The sequence below is a fragment of the Vipera berus genome (assembly GCF_964194415.1).
Source record: "Vipera berus genome assembly, chromosome: 5".
Classification (NCBI taxonomy): domain Eukaryota; kingdom Metazoa; phylum Chordata; class Lepidosauria; order Squamata; family Viperidae; genus Vipera; species Vipera berus.
The window spans coordinates 89,997,115-90,016,835 of NC_138207.1; the positions used below are offsets into that span (position 1 = coordinate 89,997,115).

The following is a 19,721-nucleotide window of genomic DNA, read 5'->3' on the forward strand; positions in this document are numbered from 1 at the left end:
CTTTAGCTTTCCATTTGACCTCTCTTTTTCTTACTTACATTAGTCATGAGAATAAATGTACTACAATGAAGTCAAACAACAGAGCAAGAAGGGATAGGATATCACCATTCCCTGTTACTCGTATTTCCCCAAAATAGCTGGCTGGGCCCTGGAAAGCAGGATTAAATGGACAATTGCTCTGACCCATCAGGAATCCTCTAAATATTTAGGCTGATCTGAAAACTCTTGATTAAAATTCATCAGGACAGATAAGGAGATTTGGCACTAAGATGAATATTTTGCCTGAATTGAAAGGAAGGGTATATATACTACAATAAGCAATTAGCAAAAGCTTGGCTGTACTTCCTTAAGCACTTCAGCAACACAAGGAAATAATAAAAAAACCTGTAGACTTCATTCTTCTGGTATTTGGAAAGCTAGAATCTCAGACACTCTTGACTGAAAATACTTCCCCTCCATTTTCTGCACCTTTAAAGAACAGCATGTATGGATGGTGTAAAGAACAATAGTTTTGCTGATGGAGAATTGTGAGTTCTACAAGTATTTATTGAACTTATACCTGTAATTACTGTATGTCTACAAAAGTGAACACAACTATTAAGGTTCTCAGCAGGATGTTATTACCAGGCTGACATGACTTCCTGAACGAGCTTAGCGCTCTTGGTTCTTTCTCCTAGCTAGAAAAACCAAGGCTTTTCAGTTGAGGAAAGGGAAACAATATACTTGGGAATTTTTTGTCCAGAAATAAAGAGTGTAGCAAAAACTTTGTAAACTAGTTATGCAGCCTGTAGACTTGAAAATGAGAAAGTTTTAGTGAGAATTTCCCTTTTTTTCAATAGCAAAGCAACAGAAAACAGGGACAAAAGAAAGCAGTGATTATATATAACAGTGTTTCTCAACCTTGCTCATTTTAAGATGCTTGTTGGAAATTCTGGGAGTAGACGTCCACAAATCTTTAAATGTTGAGTACTGACATATAGCAAAGATTCTACAGAAAATCAGTAGCATCTCTCACTTAGTTAGCTAAATTCTATGGGCTTTCTGAATCTTGGTCTGAATTTAAAAGCAATGGTTTGGTTAGATGCTGTTGGACAAGCAGAGGTGCAGACAATGTGGGAACCTGAGATCAGTAAAAGTCATCATCTTAGAGGGGGATTTTCTTTTGTAGCAGCATTCGCTTTTTATGTCAATGGCATAATGGACAAAGAGGTTCCAAAAGGTTCATCCTTTGGCACATGGTGAATTTGCCGTAAGATGTTTGAAATTAAACATGCTTGGTAACTACCTTTTTTTGTGTTCCTAACTCTTGGGACAACTTTTTGGATGTGCCTTATAGATTTGGGTTGATACTTTTCAGGTTTTAAAAAAAAACATGCATAGGAGTATTGAATTATTTGCAATTTTTATTTTCATCTATATAAATTATTTCTGAAGTATCTTTCAAGAAATATTTATATGGATTATTCACCTACATTCAATTGTGCATATAGGGGGCTTTTCATGGATTTAATTCAGTTTTTGTTAAGTTAAAGGCTTTCATCACTTGCAGAAACTAGCCTTGTTTGCTGAGGTTTGTGCTTAGCCCAGAACATTTTGGTTCATCAGCCTCTCTATCTCTTGCTGGGTGCTTCTAGAGGAGACTGTTTCCATAAGATTTCCTTGCTCTTTCCTCAAAGCATCAAGGGGTATTGAAATTTTCTTCCCTGCTTTTCTTTGGCTTCTTCGCTTGTTTTTTTCATCATGGAAAATCTATCATGGAAGGAATGAAGGAATTGCTCTTCAATGCCTTTTGATTGATAATACTGGAAATTGTGTTGGGTGGTTTGGGATGGTGTGTAGTATGAAGAGAGAGCAAGGCCTGGCAGCCGGAGCAGGGCCTTCCCCATTTGGTAAGGCTACAGCTTAAACTCCTAGATCAGCCTCTTCTCCCTGCCCTAACCTGGAAAGGAGATGTGACTTAACTTTTCCACGGCTTCAGGTCCAATATCTACATCACTGTATTTCCATTTACTATTTGGGACAAAGGTGGATTGCATATCTTCCTTCTAATTAACAATTTGTAGTATTAATTAGTATTAATTTAATGTTACTTTGTTAACACTTGCTGGCAATAAGATGGTATTAGCAAACCACCAGAATGCAACGAGCAAGTAAGTTTATTGCTCTCCTTTTAAACTGAAAAGCAGAAAACCTAAATAGTTGGTGTGAAAATTAATGTGACTTGACTATGCTCCAAAGCTCTTGAAGTTTGGTAGGATCTCTGCTTTTCCATCTCTAATGCTTCCATATTTTATGTGCTGAAAAATAACTTCTTCTAATATGAGACTTGAAGGTATGTTTTTGTTTATAATAAAATAGTTGATTTACAAGTTCTTCAGACTTTCTGTAAATCTACCTTATGCTTGATTTCTACTCAGTGGACCTCTTAGGAGTACCTTTTTCTTTAAAGGAGAGATTTCTACTTTTCTGGAAATTTGATTTTGAGAGTATAGCTATGGGAGCACCCCACATAGTCTGAGAGACACCTTTTCCTTTTTAGATCCAAAATACCAGAGAAAGACCAGGAGTGAACTACAAAACAATTGTCTCAAATTTCCTGGGCTGTTTCCCCCAACCAGTCTCCTTATTCTAGTTGAGCCAGTTCAAAAGCAATTTCCCCAGAACCAAATACCCATTTCAGGGCTTAAACGTCTCTTGTTTAGCTAGCTAATTAACTAGGCCAGGTGAGTCCACCGTTCGTTTTTTTTAAATGAATCTGAGTTCTTGATTTAATTGGGAACCTTCCTCATTCAATATTGTGGAAGGCTTCAGGGGAAAGTGAGCTATTTTAAATGCTTTTAATTTGCATTGTGTAATCACTGCCTGGAACATGAGAAACTAATCCAGACTAAATTATTCTAGTTCAGGTCCTATAGTAGGGGTGTGGTGCCAACCTCAAAGTCTACAACTAAATACATACATCAGAGTTGGGCAATTGGCAGTCCTGAGTTCATGTGTCACTCAAGTTTATTTGCCTAAGATTGCAGAGAAAAAGAGAACCTGGAGGAAGATTTATTCTGCAACACCACAGACTTGGAGTGCAACTCTGCTTACTCAACCAACCATAAAATAACTGGGGAAAATCAAATTTTCTCCACCCATACCCACTGTGGGTGACAGATACTGACAAATGTTTTCAATTATCTTTCATTTAAAGAAATGCCATCTATCTTTCATTTTCTAGGCTGCTTTAAATTTGGATGTTAAGACCATAGGCCAGGGGTCTTCAAACTTGGTCCTTTTATGACTTGTGGATTTCAACTCCCAATGGCTGAGGAATCCTGGGAATTGAAGTCCACAAGTCATAAAAGGGCCAAGTTTGAAGACCCCTGCCTTAGGCCCACCTTGGTCAGCTCTAAATTCCCAGCATTCTCTAACAGGCATGTTAGTTGCAAAGAATGCTCTGATATCTGAGTAATACCAAGGCTGGAAAAGGCAGCCTTAGGAAGCACTCCACAAACTGATAGCAATCAGATTAAAAATGTTTGTGAAAAACCTCCTTTGGGATATTGAAAGAGTTCAGAGACAAAGAGAGAGACATTTAATGTTCCTAAAGGGAGTGACTGAGACTGGCTTTACACCAGCCACTGAATCCATGTAATTTAAAGACCTAGCATGTGCATTTATATAACATGCCAAGTCTGATTAGGCTTTCTTGGGGCTGGGCATGTTGTGTGAACCTGGTCCACTAGGGAAGTTTATGGTTTAATGCAGTGCTTTTTTTGGGGGGTGGGGGGGAAAGGTGCCAGAACTCACACACGTCATACAACCCGTCTTGTCTACCCTACAAGGTTCCATCCAAAAAAGGTGCCGGAACTCCATTCTGGGTGTTCTATGAGAAAAAAAGCCCTGGTTTAATGTATAGTTCCAATCCAAAAAGTGGATCTATTCAGTAAGTAGCGTGAATACAGGAAAATAATAAATAGGTTTCAGTTAGCCAAAAAAAAGGGAATATATTACACTCGTTAGAAAGCTTTGAACTTGATTTCTTTCAAATGGAGAAAGTTGATCAAGATTCTAAAGAAGAGGAATTCTCCCAGGCATTCACACACAGCATGTGGATAAATGCCAGCTTTTTGAAGTAGTCCAGACAAGAAGCACCCGAGTTGAACAAAGCCTCCTTTATTATAAGGTTACATTAACAGGATCTTGCAAGACTGAAAGTATTTTTCTCTTTCTCATCTCTGGAAAACTAGGGAGAGTCCTTTCTGAAAGGGTTCCCATGCTTTTCTTCCACCTGTGGACTCAGCTACCTCTTATCAGGTCATTGTCCTGGCTATAGGTCTTCCTCCAGACTCTCAAGGTCTTTCCCACATGCCATTATAGTAGGTTCTGGCTGATATCACTGAAATAATGTCACCCTCAAAACTTTCACATGTATAGATGTAGCTGTTTGCAGAAGTATTTCTATCCCCCAACATGCTCTGACCTCCTCTTTCAGGAGATACACCATTCTGATGTAACCTCTGAGGCTGGATGTTATTGGCCATGCTCCTCACACATTTTCATATTAATACTACCATCTTTCTGTAGGAATTATTTTCATATCAACTTCCCTTTTACCTACACAGACACCCACTTTTCAATAAAATCACAACACCCCACATTTTGGTTCAGGATCCTCTGTTTTCTTAATTTGAGTTTTGTCTGACATAAATTTGTGCTGTTGATCTCAGCATGTATTAAGGGTAGGGTGGAATTAAAAGCTTTTGGAATGCTGAATAGGTCTCTCCTTTACCATGCTAAGAGGCTCATTTTAAACAGCTTGGCAAACTAGGTGTGGGTTAGATGACATAATAATAAAGTGGATTCATAGTTGGCTCAAAAATTGCACTTCAAGAACTCTCCTCAGTGGTACCTTCTCAAACTGGGGAGAGAATAGGGTGCTCTGTGGTTCAATCCTATGGCTTTTCTGCATTGCATTTGGCCAGCTCCACTTTGAATAATATCCCAAGTTCTGGACACCACATTTTAAGACTAATTTAGAATAGATACAGTGAACAGGAATCATTATGAATAGGGGACTAGAAACTAAATCCTATGTACAGGGGGTAGAAGGAAATGGGAATGTTATTACTTAAGAAAAAAATTGGGAGAATTATTAGGTTACATTTTATTTATTTTATTTTTATTTTAATTCCATTTATATCCCGTCCTTCTCTGAAGACTCAGGGCGGCTTACAAGCTTAGCAGTAGCCTTCATTCTATTAGGGCTTTCACACACACCCCAAGCGGCATTATTACAAAGTCAGCTTATTGCCCCCAACAATCTGGGTCCTCATTTTACCTACCTCGGAAGGATGGAAGGCTGAGTCAACCTTGAGCCTGGTGGGATGCGAACCTGCACTAATTGCAGGCAGCTGGTGTTACTTAAGGAGGCATTAGCCCACTGCTCCACCAAGGCTTTACATACAGGTACCTGAAGAGCAATATAGTGGGCTCCCCTCTCTGGAACTAGAATATAGGCTAACATTTGTCTTCTGTGCCTTAAACCAGGGGTGTCAAACTGCTGGCCCATGGGCTGGATGCGTCACGTGGAAACCACGCCCACCCCAGCTCTGGCAAGGGGAAAAAAGTCACGATACATCGTGACACATCATGTGATGCGGCAAGTTTGACACCCCTGCCTTAAACCAACAAGAGTGGTAGTACACACTACTGGGACATGAGCAGAAAATCCACCCACCTGCTGTAAGCCACTTCGTAGTATCCAATCATATGGAATTGGCCATATGGAAATATCAAGATCCCAATATTCTGATTGCTTGTGTGATGTGATTTCACAATGGTCAAGGTCTGAGGCAACCTCTGCCCCATCCTAGTAGACTGAGAGTACCAGATGGCCTCAAACCTGGCTAAGGTCAGCAAGTACAAAATTAATTAGGAGTATCTGACTGATTCCAATGATTCTCATAAGGACAATGGCAAGAGAGTAGGGGTCAGGATACAATGACAGGGCAAGGGGAAGCCACCATTGGGGTTGCTGAGGGAAGTCACAGCAAAGAGTTGATGTTGTTTCAACATTACTAGGTTACTTGGGAAAGGGAGGACTTGAAAAAACTCAGAAAATTTCCCTCAAAATTGATAATTGATGAATATTGTCATTCACAATCAAAACATTTTGGTCTGAGAATTTGTTTACACCTGCACAGTCTTATTACAGACTAGCAAACCCAAAGGGAGTATAAGGTTTGGAATGCTAGAAGAGGATATTTGATTTTTATCTCATTTATTGATCAATTTAAAGTGGTATACATACCTAACCTGTTTCCTATTTCCACACAACCACCACCCTGTAAGATGGTTTGGCCTGAGAGAAAGTGATTATCCCAAAGTCACCCCATTGGCTTCCATACCTAAGACAGGATTAGAACTGGTTTCCCTGCATTCCAGGCTTTTGGAAATTAGCCCAAAGGGAGAACCAGGTCCTGAAAGCCACTTAGGTAAACATAACCAGCATATCAAGATTCAGAGAGGGCCCTGATCACCTGAATTAAGTAGAAAATGACAAACAGTAATATCCTGGTTCACCAAGGAAGAAGACACACAGTACATACGTTATGTAGTACAAGAAGGCTGGATTATATAAGAAGGAGCACAAGTAGCCAGAATTTCCCGGTGAAAAAATGATGGCAGGAAAATGCAATGATGAAAAAAGGTAATGTAAAAGTGAGATTTACAGTACTTCTTCTCCCTCAAAAAAGAAAGCTCGTCCTTCTAGATCTCCCAAATCTCTCATGTTTGGCTGGCCAACAGGTAGAGGATTTGAGTGTGTGTTTATTCTCTGCTTTGAATGAATTGTAATAAAAGTAGAAAATCCTAGTTCTCCTAGCTCCTTTAGGTGCAATTCCTGCTGTGGTAAAGTATGGCTCTGATCTGACATTGTATTTAAGAAATTATTCAAATGAATTTGAAAATAATGTAATATTTTTAATTTGATTAAGCCTGTTTTAGACCCAGGGCTGTGTTGGGTACATGCCTTGCATCACAGAAAAGCTGTTTGAAGAAATTTAGGTTGTGCAAATGGAATTTAAGCAGATCTGAGAGCTGTAGGATTGTTAAGATAAAGCCTGATCTTCACAAACCTTCAGAATTACCCCTGAATTGTATCGGAAGAGGAATGGGAGGGAAGAAAGGAGAGGAGAGAGGGAAGAGAGTAGAGGAGGGGGAAGGAAGTAGGAAGGTTGGAGGGAAAGAAGAGGAGAAGTGGGGAGAAACGGGAGGGGAGTGGTGAGGGAAAGAGGAGAGGAGAGGAAGAAGAGGGAAGTAGGAAAGAAAGGAGAAAGAAAGTAGAGAAAAGGGAAGAGAGAGAAGGAGGGTGGATACAGTGAAAGTGGAAATGGATGAGCAGCATCCAAACTTGCATGTATGTATTTATGTATGGCGTAGTTGTGACACTTCTTTAACCCTTAAATATGACAAATTCAGTTTAAGACTTTCAGGTTAGTGTAACTTGAAATGCAATTGCTCAATTTCATTTTCACAGATTGTGAGATAGAAGCCTTTTGGCAAACATGGTATCTTGGATGTTGCTAAACTAAAATGAACTTGATTAAAGCTTGAAGGGCTCTCTTCATCTCAGAAGGAGCTTGCACACCTAGCTACCTTGGTTTCCCAGAACCAGGAGAGATTCCTGTTGCTTTCAAGTTTGCTACCCTCCCTCCCCTTCCTTCAGTCTGCTCTTACTTTGCAACTGGAACAGTACAATGCTATACTGCTGTCCTTCATATGCTGCACTACATGGAGTGGTGAGGACAATGAGCAGTGGTTCAAATTCAAATGTCACTAACTGCAGGAAAAATCACCATCAACCATCATAGAGGGTAAGTGCTGAGGTATTGCTTATATGCTCCAGGAACATCATCCTAAAATCCCTAAAGCCCAGAAAAAATGGCTGATTCCACAGCAGACTTGCTGGACTAATTAGAGCTAAGCAGATCCCTGACCCCAATGAGATCATCTCAAGCCACCTCCTCCATGCACCCTAAATTACAGTATCCGTGATGAATGCCCTGGTGTAGCATGGCAAACACTACTTCCACACCAGATCCTGTGTAAAGCGATGGTCAGGCTGCCTTACCAGTGGGCTGACAATGAAGCTGAATTTAAGTCACGTAGGCATGCCATTGGCAAAGGGTAAATGGGTGCCTTCGGCTGGGATAAGGAGTTGGTATGGATGAACTCTGAGTGTGTAGCAAAGTTGCTGTTGTTTTCCTAGCTAAAATACCAGCATTTTACCAATGAGGATGCAATAATGTTTCTTTGCTTCACATCTCTCTGTATTTCACCAAATACATTATGTATGTATGTATGTATGTATGTATGTATGTATGTATGTATGTATTTATTTATTTATTTATTTATTTATTTATTTATTTATTCATTATTTCCAAAGCGCCCGAAGGCAGGACAAGAAGCAATGGATGGAAACTAATCAAGGAGAGAAGCAATCTAGAACTGAGGAGAAACTTCCTGACAGAACAATTAACCAGTGGAACAACCTGCCTCCAGAAACTGTGAATGCTCCAACACTGGAAGTTTTTAAGAAGAGACTGGACAGCCATTTGTCTGAAATGGTATAGGGTTTCCTGCCTGAGCAGGGGGTTGGACTAGATGACCTCCAAGGTCCCTTCCAACTTTACTATTCTGATTATGATTATACACAACCATACACCAACCAAATACCAATTAATCAGACTATCTGCCCTGTGGATATCACAAATTATATCAATTAGCAGGAACCCACATTTATAGAGGAATTATAAACAGAGATTAAGATAAAATCAATTGTCAGAGATTTAGGGACACAACCATGCATTTTTTTCCTTGCAACTATAGGAGAGTAACCTCACTGTCTGCTTCTAGAATGCTTTTTTCAACTTCTCTCTTGACCTTTAGCTGTGGTTTTTTGATGGTCTTCCACCCAAACACTAAAAAAGGCCAGTCCTGCTTAGCTTTCAACCTAGACATAGTGATCTAATGACTTCTAGCTTTATGTTATGGCAGCGGCTCCCAACCTTTTTCTATACCCCGCACCCCTAGAACACTTCTGATATATTTTCGCACCCCTTACAAGTTTGAAATCATGGCAACGAATTATGCACATACACTATAATTTTGAAAACCCAAGTTTTCACACCCCCTGGAATATCATCTCGCAACCCCCCCCCTTGGGAACCCCTGTGTTATGGAGTCAGGAGCTACTTTGAAATTGCATAAATTGATTTAACAGGACTGATCCCACCTTGCCCTTGTCTTACTATTCAGTGCTGTTCCACATAATCTAACAGCCTCCAAAAGAGGTGCCTGGCATAAAGCTTGCTATTCATAAGAGTCAGGATGGCCTGTAACTAGGAAGATGAAAGCAACAATTAGGATGACCGTGGTTTGACCCAATCTGGGTCTGAGATATCTGATCAGTAAAAGTTTTTAAAATGCCATTATCGTGGACATGCAGGATTTTGTTAGTTAACCGTAGTCTGAAATAACCACCCCAACCCCCAGGAGATTTTCCAAATTTAAGTTGAGTTAACTAAAGCTTCCTTTGAGGAATGGGTGGCACATGCCGGAAGAGAGGCAGAAGCTCAGATAGTGGAGAGATTTTGGACAGGGCACACAGCTATTAAAAGTTAAATAAAACTGTAAAAATCAATTAATAGCACCATGAAAATTAAATTTGCAGAGTCCATTCTTAACATTTCAAATAAAACTGCTAAAGGCAATCAGGAATGGTCCTTCCTCCCCTGCCTATCTCTGGGGCAGGGCACTAGGCGGTCCAACCATTTCCCAGGCCAAACAGCTTTGAATCAAAGCCCCAAAGTCTGGCCCAATACCAAACTCCTGAGCAAGCTGCAGCTTGTGGGGGAAGGTCTCCTAGTTACTTGGAGACCTCCAAGCTCCTTCCAGCTCTGATATTCTGTAAGCAGCCGCCATTCACAAGCGGTAGAGCTGCATAGATTTGGAGACAACGCCTGTTGTTATTTCTGTGGTATTTGTCCACTATATATGTAACATACACATTTTCTCTCACATGCAGACATATGCACACACGGACTGATAGGCGCACTTAATTCAGCTGTCATTCTGCTATTATTACCTTTCCCTTTATGACTCTTAAACAGCCCCCTTCCCCGAGCGGTGAGTAATTCGCCAGTGGGAATGGATCAGAGAGGTTATCACCTATTGGTGGAGCCGGAATCAGACAAGAAAGGCAGGCTGCCGATTGGCTGTGCTGCAGTCAGAAGTTGCAGGATGTTATGAATGCGAGCAGTCAGCTACGACCGGCAGTAACCTCTTGGGAGGGAGGAGGGTCAGCCCTGCCCACTTAATTTATGGCACTTCGATTGGTTAGAAAGGCTGCTGCGGTTGCCATGGGAGGCCTGGGGTGCTTCTGGAGGTTGCGCTTCATGTTCGAACATGTTGTGCTGTTTGACAATGGTGTACAGTTATCCAGAGAGAAGGAAAATTCCTTTGTTTAGGTTCAGATGCTTTTTTTAAACTGATTTCAGAGCTTGCCACTGAAACGAACGCCAAGCTGAGCCTACCTGGCAGATCACTTTAAATCAGGGGTCTTCAAACTTGGCCCATTTATGACTTGTGGACTTCAATTCCCATGCTGCCTGAGGAATTCTGGGAGTTGAAGTCCACAAGTCATAAAAGGGCCAAGTTTGAAGACCCCTGCTTTAAACCCTGCAGAAACTTGTTCACAATCATAATCATAATAGTAAAGTTGGAAGGGACCTTGGAGGTCATCTAGTTCAACCCCCTGCTCAGGCAGGAAACCCTATACCATTTCAGACAAATGGCTGTCCAGTCTCTTAAAAACTTCCAGTGTTGGAGCATTCACAGCTTCTGGAGGCAGGTTGTTCCACTGGTTAATTGTTCTAACTGTCAGGAAGTTTCTCCTTAGTTCTAGGTTGCTTCTCTCCTTGATTAGTTTCCATCCATTGTTTCTTTTCCTGCCTTCGGGCGCTTTGGAGAATAGCTTGACTCCTCCTTATTTGTGGCAGCCCCTGAGACATTGGAACACTGCTATCATGTCCCCCCCCTCGTCCTTCTCTTCATTAAACTAGACATACCCAATTCCAGCAGCCATTCCTTATAAGTTTTAGCCTCCAGTCCCCTGATCATCTTTGTTGCTCTTCTCTGAACTCTTTCCAGAGTCTCAACATCTTTTTTACATTGTGGTGACCAAAACTGGATGCAGTATTCCAAGTGTGGCCTTACCAAGGCATTGTAAAGTGGTATTAATACTTCACGTGATCTTGATTCTATCCCTCTGTTAATGCAGCCTAACACTGTGTTGGCTTTTTTGGCAGCTGTAGCACACTGCTGGTTCATATTTAAGTGATTGTCCACTAGGACTCTGAGATCACTCTCACAGTTACTACTATTGAGCAAGGTACCACCTATAGTATACCTGTACATTTGGTTTTCCTTGCCTAAATGTAGAACCTTGCTTTTTTCACCATTGAATTTCATTTTGTTAGATAGTGCCCAGTGTTCACCCCTCCCATCCCCTCCAACCCCGTGAAAAATGGCCTCCCTTTTCAACTCCCTGTGTTGATTTCCTTACTTAGGAACTCACCTGCCTCTTGGAGATCTTAAAGAACACAGGAAAGGAAATAAGCCCTCCAAGTTGGGTGGACTCAGTTACAAGTGGCCAATGTTGAAAGACCATGGCTGGGACAGATTGTCAGGGAGAAAACCTGTCTCATGGTTGCTAGGAGTCAAAAATAACTCGATGACACGCAATTGATCCATCAAAAGTGAATATTAAATTGAAGCATTGATCAAGCTCTCTGTGCCGATCCTTCTGAACGAGGGCAGACAGAGCTCTTGTAATGGCTGAACAGTCCCTGGATTCAGATTTTACTTCCCTTAGTGACATTGTGCCCCAAGCACAGATTTAATAAAGTAAAAGAAAATTCAAAACAATGGCTAAGAAGAGGGGGTAGGGGTGATGGTGTGGAAGAGGGCAGGAAAAAAGATCTCATGGTGGTCATTACAACCACACCATAGATTTCATCCACATTTTAGCCACCAACTTTACTTTTGAAAGCTTCCACCCAGGGGTGACAGCTGAAATGACACCTTCTTAGGAATTATGAAATAATATCAGTGTTTAGTTCAGGATGCTGTTAGTTGTAAAATTCCTGTACAGTTTTATCACTTGACTGAATATTCAAAAACATCCTCTTTTGCTGTTGAATAAACACAGGATATTTTGACAGCTGCAGCTTTCTCTAGAAACTTTAATAGCTGATTACAGATATGCTGTCTGCAACTGATTCCTTTTTATTCTTTCCAGCCCACCAGAATATTGGAAAGGGATTAATTGAAGGTAATTTTACCAAACTAAACAAAATAGGAGCAAAATTGTTGCACCTAAAGAAGATGACTGGATTTTTAAAAGGACTAGATGTGTCTGGAGGCTATGCAAAAAGGCACTTCAGAATAAATTCCACTAAATCTCTGGGAGATGTAGATGGGAAGTAACCTCAAACGCTGCCAACTGCTTAATTCCAAGGCCTTATTATTTCCTGGTCATGTGACCCAGAGCTGAGCTACTTTCAAGAGGATGAAAATTCCAGAAGTTGTTCTCTGCTAGCTTCCCTGCCTTGTCTCTTATCTTCAAGACACTTTTTTCCTGGGATGATACCTCTCTATCTCATCTCTGTCTCTATCTCTGTCATCTGTATTTCTATCTTGTTTTCTCTATCATCTCTCAATCTGTCTCTATCAAATTTATATAGTTTCCAATATCACAAATATGACTTTGGGTAGCATACAATAAAACAAACAAAACAACTTTAAAATAACTATTACATACAATTCAATATAAATAAGACTGGGGGAGAATGGATCAACATCCCCCATGGAGGGTCTCTTATTTGCATGGGATTTTCAAGCCTGGTGAAGAAGTCACATCTTTTAAAATAATTTTTGAATTAAATTTCATTATCAAATTAAAATACAGAAAAAGTTAGAGAACTAAGCTTAACAAAGAGAAAAAATACAAAGAGAGAGAAAACCTCAAAACCTAAGATCAAAGTTTCATTTTTTGAGCAATGCCCAGAAATGGTTTCCAAGTAGTAAAAACAACACTAGCTCCTAAAGCACCTTCTTCCTGGCCCTGAATGGGAGGAAAGTGAGACCTACTACTCCTCTGCCATCCTCAGGCGCAAGGCACAGGGTTTTCCCTGCTCCTCTCCCCTTGACCCCGTTCCCTCCCATCCCCACTTGCAGAGGAGCACCACAGTTGTGCACTGTCAAAGTAGATTGCATTTCTGCAGCAGAAGACTGAGGAATGGTTGGATCTGTGGTTCTAGGCTTGCATGGACAAATTACAGTTAAATTGTTTCAAACAAACCAAGGCATTTTGTTGTCCTACTCCCCTTCCAATTTCTTTCATGCCTTATATAAAACAAGGGTTCTCCTATATGGCTTGCAGACAATTGTATTGGCAAGTGCTGCCCCCTGGTGGTTCAAACTATTATTGTAATTAGTGTGCCAAAATCTGACTTGATACCATCTTTGGAACAAGCTACGGATATTAGAATAGGAATAGAATAGAATAGAGCTGGAAGGGTCCTTGGAGGTCTTCTAGTCCAGCCCTCTGCTCAAGCAGAAAAACCTATACCATCTCAGACAGGTGAATGTCCAGTCTCTTCTTAAAAATCTCCAGTGATGGAGCGCCCATAATTTCTGGGGGTAAGCTATTTCACTGGTTGTCCTCATATTATTTTCTTTCTATATTATATAATCTAAGGCTTATGTGCTAATTTAATTTTTTGGGGTGGTATTTTCGAGCTCCATATGATGAAGGGATATGCATCTTTTAGAATGTAGGAGAAGACTCCTATTGGTCTATGGTGGCAAAAAAAAAATTAAAAAATCAGGAGTGTCAAATCTAGAAGGTAGTAGCAGATGACTTCTTTGTAGCAGATCAGGTATCTGTAGATCATGACCAACCAGGTAGATATGGTTCAGACCTTAGGTTTAGGTGACCAATGATATGATTCCCAGATCAGGAGGCATTCCTCTTATTTCTAAGAAAAATGGATAACACTGGAATCAAATTAAACAGATAATAGGAAGTAGAAGGTGGAAGTACAATGCAATGAGCCCAGGACTCTTTCAGTGAAGACTGTAACATTATTAATGCCAAAGATGCAGATGACACATAGAGAATTAAAGAGAGTAAGTGCACCAGAGTTCTCAAGGAATTGGACTGCTTTTAAATAAATCATGTAAGTAAATCATGGAGAATATAAAACCAGAATTGCACGCAGAAGTATGGACTTCAGTTATTGTTTTGGTCTCTAGAAAAATCCATGATTCATACATTAAAACTTTTCAAAGATAGTTAATGCATTTGATTCAGACAAAGAATAACCAATGTTTTTTGACAAATTGTCTGTTTTCAAAAGTTTTTAAAAGTATCGTTAATAGATTATTAAGGATAACTCACCCATTTTTGTGGGACGCGGTGGCTCAGTGGGTTAGAACGCTGAGCTTGTCGATCAGAAGATTGGCAATTTGGCGGGTCAAATCCTGAGTGCCGCGTAACAGAGTGAGCGCCTGTTACCCGTCCCAGCTTCTGCCAACCTAGCAGTTCGAAAGCACGTAAAAATGCAAGTAGAAAAATAGGGACCACCACGGTGGGAAGGTAACAGCGTTCCGTACGCCTTTGGTATCTAGTCATGCCAGCCACATGACCACGGAGACGTCCTCGGACAAGCGCTGGCTCTTTGGCTTTGAAACGGAGATGAGCACCGGCCCCTAGAGTTGGAAACGACTAGCACGTATGTGCGGGGGAACCTTTACCTTTTAACCCATTTTTGGCCTTTACTTAAATTTGTGGCTTAGTAAGTGTCTGGGGGTCAATAGGTGGTCCATAAATTATGGAAGGTCAGTTGTGAGTCAATGAATCTTTTGGGGTGTCTGTAGAGCTCCTGGCAGTCCCTAGTCCTGCAGAGGAGCCACCTAGTGGTGAGACACTGTTACCCAGGGTTGTATGGTTAGCCTCCAGTGAGAGCAGCCTTGACTTCTCTCTAACAGGGTAGTGTTACAGACCTTGTTTAGTTATAATTGCAGTTATTCATAATACTATTAGTTAAAGTAATACTTATTACATGATTTTATACAATAAATGTTTAGGGGGTCAATGAACAATCTGAAAATCCATGAAGGGGTTGATGAGCTGAATAGTTGAAGAGTTTGGGTACCCCTAGTTTATGATATGAATTAATGCATTCTGTTTAAACAGAATCTGGTTGTCAAGAACACTGTCGTAGTAGTTACTACACTGGAGTTGGAATTGGAGTACATGATCTCCAAGGTGCCTTCCAACCTTATTATGATTCACCTCAAGCTGCAATTTTTCATATGTCAGATGGGTCCATAGGGTTTGACCACCATCTCCCATCCTGGCTTCAGTAAATCAAAAGGCTTTTAAATTACATGTTTTAATCAGCTAGAGCAACTGATTACTGTGCAACTATGGCCCCTTTCTGTTCTTTGTAACTTGACAAAATGGTGTTTGATCAGCATGTCACTCTATTGTCCATAATATTATATTGTATGTAACTCTAATATAGCCTCTACTGCAGACAAACGGTCCTAGTTATGAGACCCTTGTGACTAGCCATTTCTTTGATGGTAAAACACTGAAACCACAAGGTTGATGTATATCTTCCTTACTTGGTTCATTCTTCAAATTTGCTGCAGTGGGATAGCCTGACCTTGGCTTGAGCCATCCTCTGGATCATGTTTCAATCCTGCTGACACTAATGGGCCAATATTGTGTTGTTTTATGCTGGTGTAACAGCTTTCTGGATAAAGTGCACTGGGAAATACAGATTGTTGCAAAATAATTCATTTGGCACATTTCTGATAAATCATTCCTCTGAGTAGGCAGGCAGGGTGATCATGAACAAAGTACACTAATATCAGCTGCTTTTACTTTTTTTTCAGCATGATGCTAAAACTTGAAATAGATTTTTGTTTCTTGCAGGTGGAATGGGTTTCTTTTAGCTGGTATAGAGTGTTGCACTTTCATTGTCTGTCTTGTCCAAGGACTCCTGAGAGGTCTGGATCTCTTAGTCTCTACCTCCAAGGATAATGGCAGAGACAATCCTGTAGTATTGTCACATCTTGCACATCTTCCTCCATGTTCCTGAACTCACACAGTGCTTTAGGTGATTTGGATTGCAACATTATCTTGGCACACATATATTTGCCTTCATTTGGTTTCTCAAATACATATGAAACTCATCCATGCATTCATGGCTAGTGGAATTTATATATTTCTAATCAATACCCAGATTTCAATTCTATTCAAAAGGAACCTAGAATATATTTTTGCTACAAGGTCAGTATGACTACTGGGCCTATAATTACTAGGATCAATACCTTTTCTTTAAGAAAACATTTAGCCAGTGCTCCTTGGTCTGTTAATAATTTTCATCTCTCTATATTCTGTAACAATGAATAGTGTTTCTAGCCTCCGGTCCCACTTGTTCCAGTGAATCGCTAATGCTGTCTGGCTCATGAAGATCAGAATGGAGGAAGCAAGAAAAGCAGCCATGATGTTTGCCTGGTATTGGTTGTATTTGCTTCAGATGATACCAGAACAAACAGTTCTGTCCTCTGGATATCTGGTTAGGACCCTTCATTGGTGTGTGTGTGGGTCTTCATTGCTATTGAGAGATTTCTTCAAGTATTAAAATCAGTGTATCTCTTAGTGGGAATGATGGTAAGATGTTGCCAAGAAATTTGCACATAACAAAAGAAAAGATGTTTAGGAGGAGGAGGACCCTAACTTTTCTTTTGGATATGTTGAAACAAGTGGGGTTTGATCAGCATGTCATAGGATCATAGGGTTAGAAGAGACCTTGGATATCTTCTAGTTCAACCCATGCCCCAACAGGAGTCCTCATACCATGCATCCATCCATTATATTATATTCCATGTAGCTCTGATATCCATGATCTTGATCCTGCCCAGGAATGGCCTTTGTTATGAGAGATCAGAGAAACTTCTTCAGAAGCGAAAACACTGAATGCAGAGCTGAACTCTCTGTTTATTACTTAGACCATTCATCCAATTGGCTGCAATGGGAGCCTGATGTTGGCTTGTGCCATCCTGTAGATCAGAGGTCTTCAAACTTGGCCCTTTTATAACTTGTGGACTTCAACTCCCAAAATTCCTCAGCCAGCAATTCCTCAGGGGCATACCTGCTCAGCTGTAATAATAATTTGTCAGAAATATGGCAAATTGAACTATTTTGCAACAAAATAGATGACAGTGCACCTCAATCCACAAAGCTATTCCATCAGCATAAAACCATGCAATCTGGTTGATCTATTACTATCAACCATACTGAAGCTTGATCTACATCAGGGGTCTTCAAACCTGGCCCTTTTATGACTTGTGGACTTCAACTCCCAGAATTCCTCAGCCAGGCACACTGGCTGGGGAATTCTGGGGGTTAAAGTCCATGAGTCATAAAAGGGCCGAGTTTGAAGACCCCTGCTCTACACTGATAGCAAGCATTTTGTTTCTGTTTCATTATAATGCTGAAAATTTGAAGGTGATTGTTGTTCTTCACATTCAGAATAGCCAATGCTTCCTCTTTTATTAAAAAGGCCACTAAGGGATTCCTTCAGCTGACACAGAGTTTTGCAGTTTCACTGACCGTGTTTTGTCCCAAGCCTTCCCCACCCCAACCAGAGGTCTGTGTCTCTCTGTGTCTGTCCAATAATAAGGGCAGAGGTAGCTTATGGCATATTGACACAGAATTTTGGGTTTTCTCAAAAGCACTGAACATTCACCCATGTATTCTCCTTGCCCTTGCTTGGCTTGTCCTTGTAGAAATTACATATTTCAAATCAATACGTAAAGAATGTTTCCTTTGCTGAAAAATACTCCATTGTGCTCCTCAGCCTGGTGGTGATCTCCCTAGTCTGTTGTAGAAATGTCATGTTATATACTTGTTCCTTTGTGTATTACAGGCTGGCATCTTGCTTTCACATTGTACTCTATATCCACAGCAAGAAATAATGTTTCTAATCTCTGGATCCACTTCCTTCATTTTGAGATTCCTGAGGCTGGAAAATTAGCATGTTAGCTGGCACTCAATTTACTTGCTTCCAAAGAGTGCTTCTTAACATTTAGCCACTGTTAAAAGTTACGGTACTGCTGAAAAAAACGCTGATCTTTGCACTTGCAACTGATCTTTGCACTTAGGACCTTTGCAGCATGCCCATGATCATATGACCAAAACTGCTTGACAGACAGCATGTATTATGATGGTTGTGGTGTCCCGGGTTTCTGTGGTTGCCACTTGTGATCTTCCTAGCTGGCTTCCAACAATCAAAGTCAATGGAGAAAGCAGATTTGCTTAATGTTCTGAGATTCTTTTAATAACCAGAGGGAAAAAATGAGGTGCAACTCATTTAGTAACAACCTTGCTTAATAATGAAATTTCTGGTCTTAACTGTGGTTGAAAGTGGAGGTCCTACATATAGGCAAGAAAAACCAAATGCATAGATAAAGGATAGATGGAACCTGGCAGGCGCAGCAGTAGCAACTGTGAGAGGGATTTAGGTATCCCAGTGGATCACTACTTAAGTATGATCAGCAGCATGCTGCAATTGCCAAAAGAGCCAGTGCAATCCTAGGTTGCATTAACACAGGGATAGCATCAATATCACAAGAAATCTCAATGTACACATGTTGTACTTTGACAATAAAGGTTTATTTATTTATTTATTTATGATAGTACCACTTTATACTGCATTAGTGAGGCCACACTTGGATTACTGCCTCTAATTCTGGTCATCATGGTACAAAAAAAAAAGAAGTTAAGACCCTGGAAAGCGTGCTGAGAAGAGAAACAAAGATGATAAAGGGTTTGGAGACTAAACCATATGAAGAATGGTTAAAGAAACTAGATATGTCTAGTCCAGGGGTCAGCAACCTGAAACAGCAAAAGAGCCACTCGGAACTGGTTCCGTCACAGACACAAAAAAGTGGGAGCCGCAAAATGTGTGCGCGCATGCGTGCACGTGCATGCACAGAAAGAGGCAAAATGTGCACCACCCCGACGCCCGCGCCACATCCTGAGCCGCACGCACCTGTCGCCACCTGGTACCACCAGCTTACTGGGGGGGGGACTCACAGGCCGAGACAACCGCGGAGGGCCGCGTGAAGATTAGGAAGGATACGACCTTTCAGAGGATCCTGCCCGGGCCCCCCTCAGAGGCAACGGGCCCTTCCCCAGCTTAAGGAAGCCTTGCGAGTGTCTCCCACAGTGCGGCTCCCCTGAGCCAGGAGGCACCTGCACAGCAGTGGTGACGGTGGGTCTCCCTGGTGACGGGCGCTGGGTTGCGGCACCACCTTCAGCCTGGGTGTCACCAGAGCCACCTGAGCACCCTGCCCCTCCCCCCGGGGCCTCCAAACGAAGGCAGCAGCTCTCCAAACAGGGCGGCGGAGGTTTGGAGAGCTGCTGCCCTCATCCACATTTGAAAGAAACATGGACGAAGGCAGCAGCTCTCCAAATGGGGCGGAGAGCTGCTGCCTTCGTCCGTGTTTCTTTCAAACGCAGACAAAGGCAGCCGCCTCCACATTTGGAGAGCTGCTGCCTTCGTCCGCATTTGAAAGAAACACGGATGAAG

The 19,721-nt window shown here is 41.2% G+C and overlaps 1 protein-coding gene across 1 annotated transcript in view; it reads left to right on the forward strand.

The window, feature by feature from the left end:
• The first annotated feature begins 6,550 nt into the window (after positions 1 to 6,550).
• WNT8B (Wnt family member 8B) overlaps positions 6,551 to 19,721 on the forward strand; it is a 54,367-nt gene continuing 41,196 nt past the window's right edge. The window contains exon 1 of the mRNA XM_081329694.1: positions 6,551 to 6,697. Coding sequence (XP_081185820.1) covers positions 6,666 to 6,697 — 32 coding nt within the window. The 5' untranslated portion in view covers positions 6,551 to 6,665. The remainder of the gene's footprint in view (positions 6,698 to 19,721) is intronic.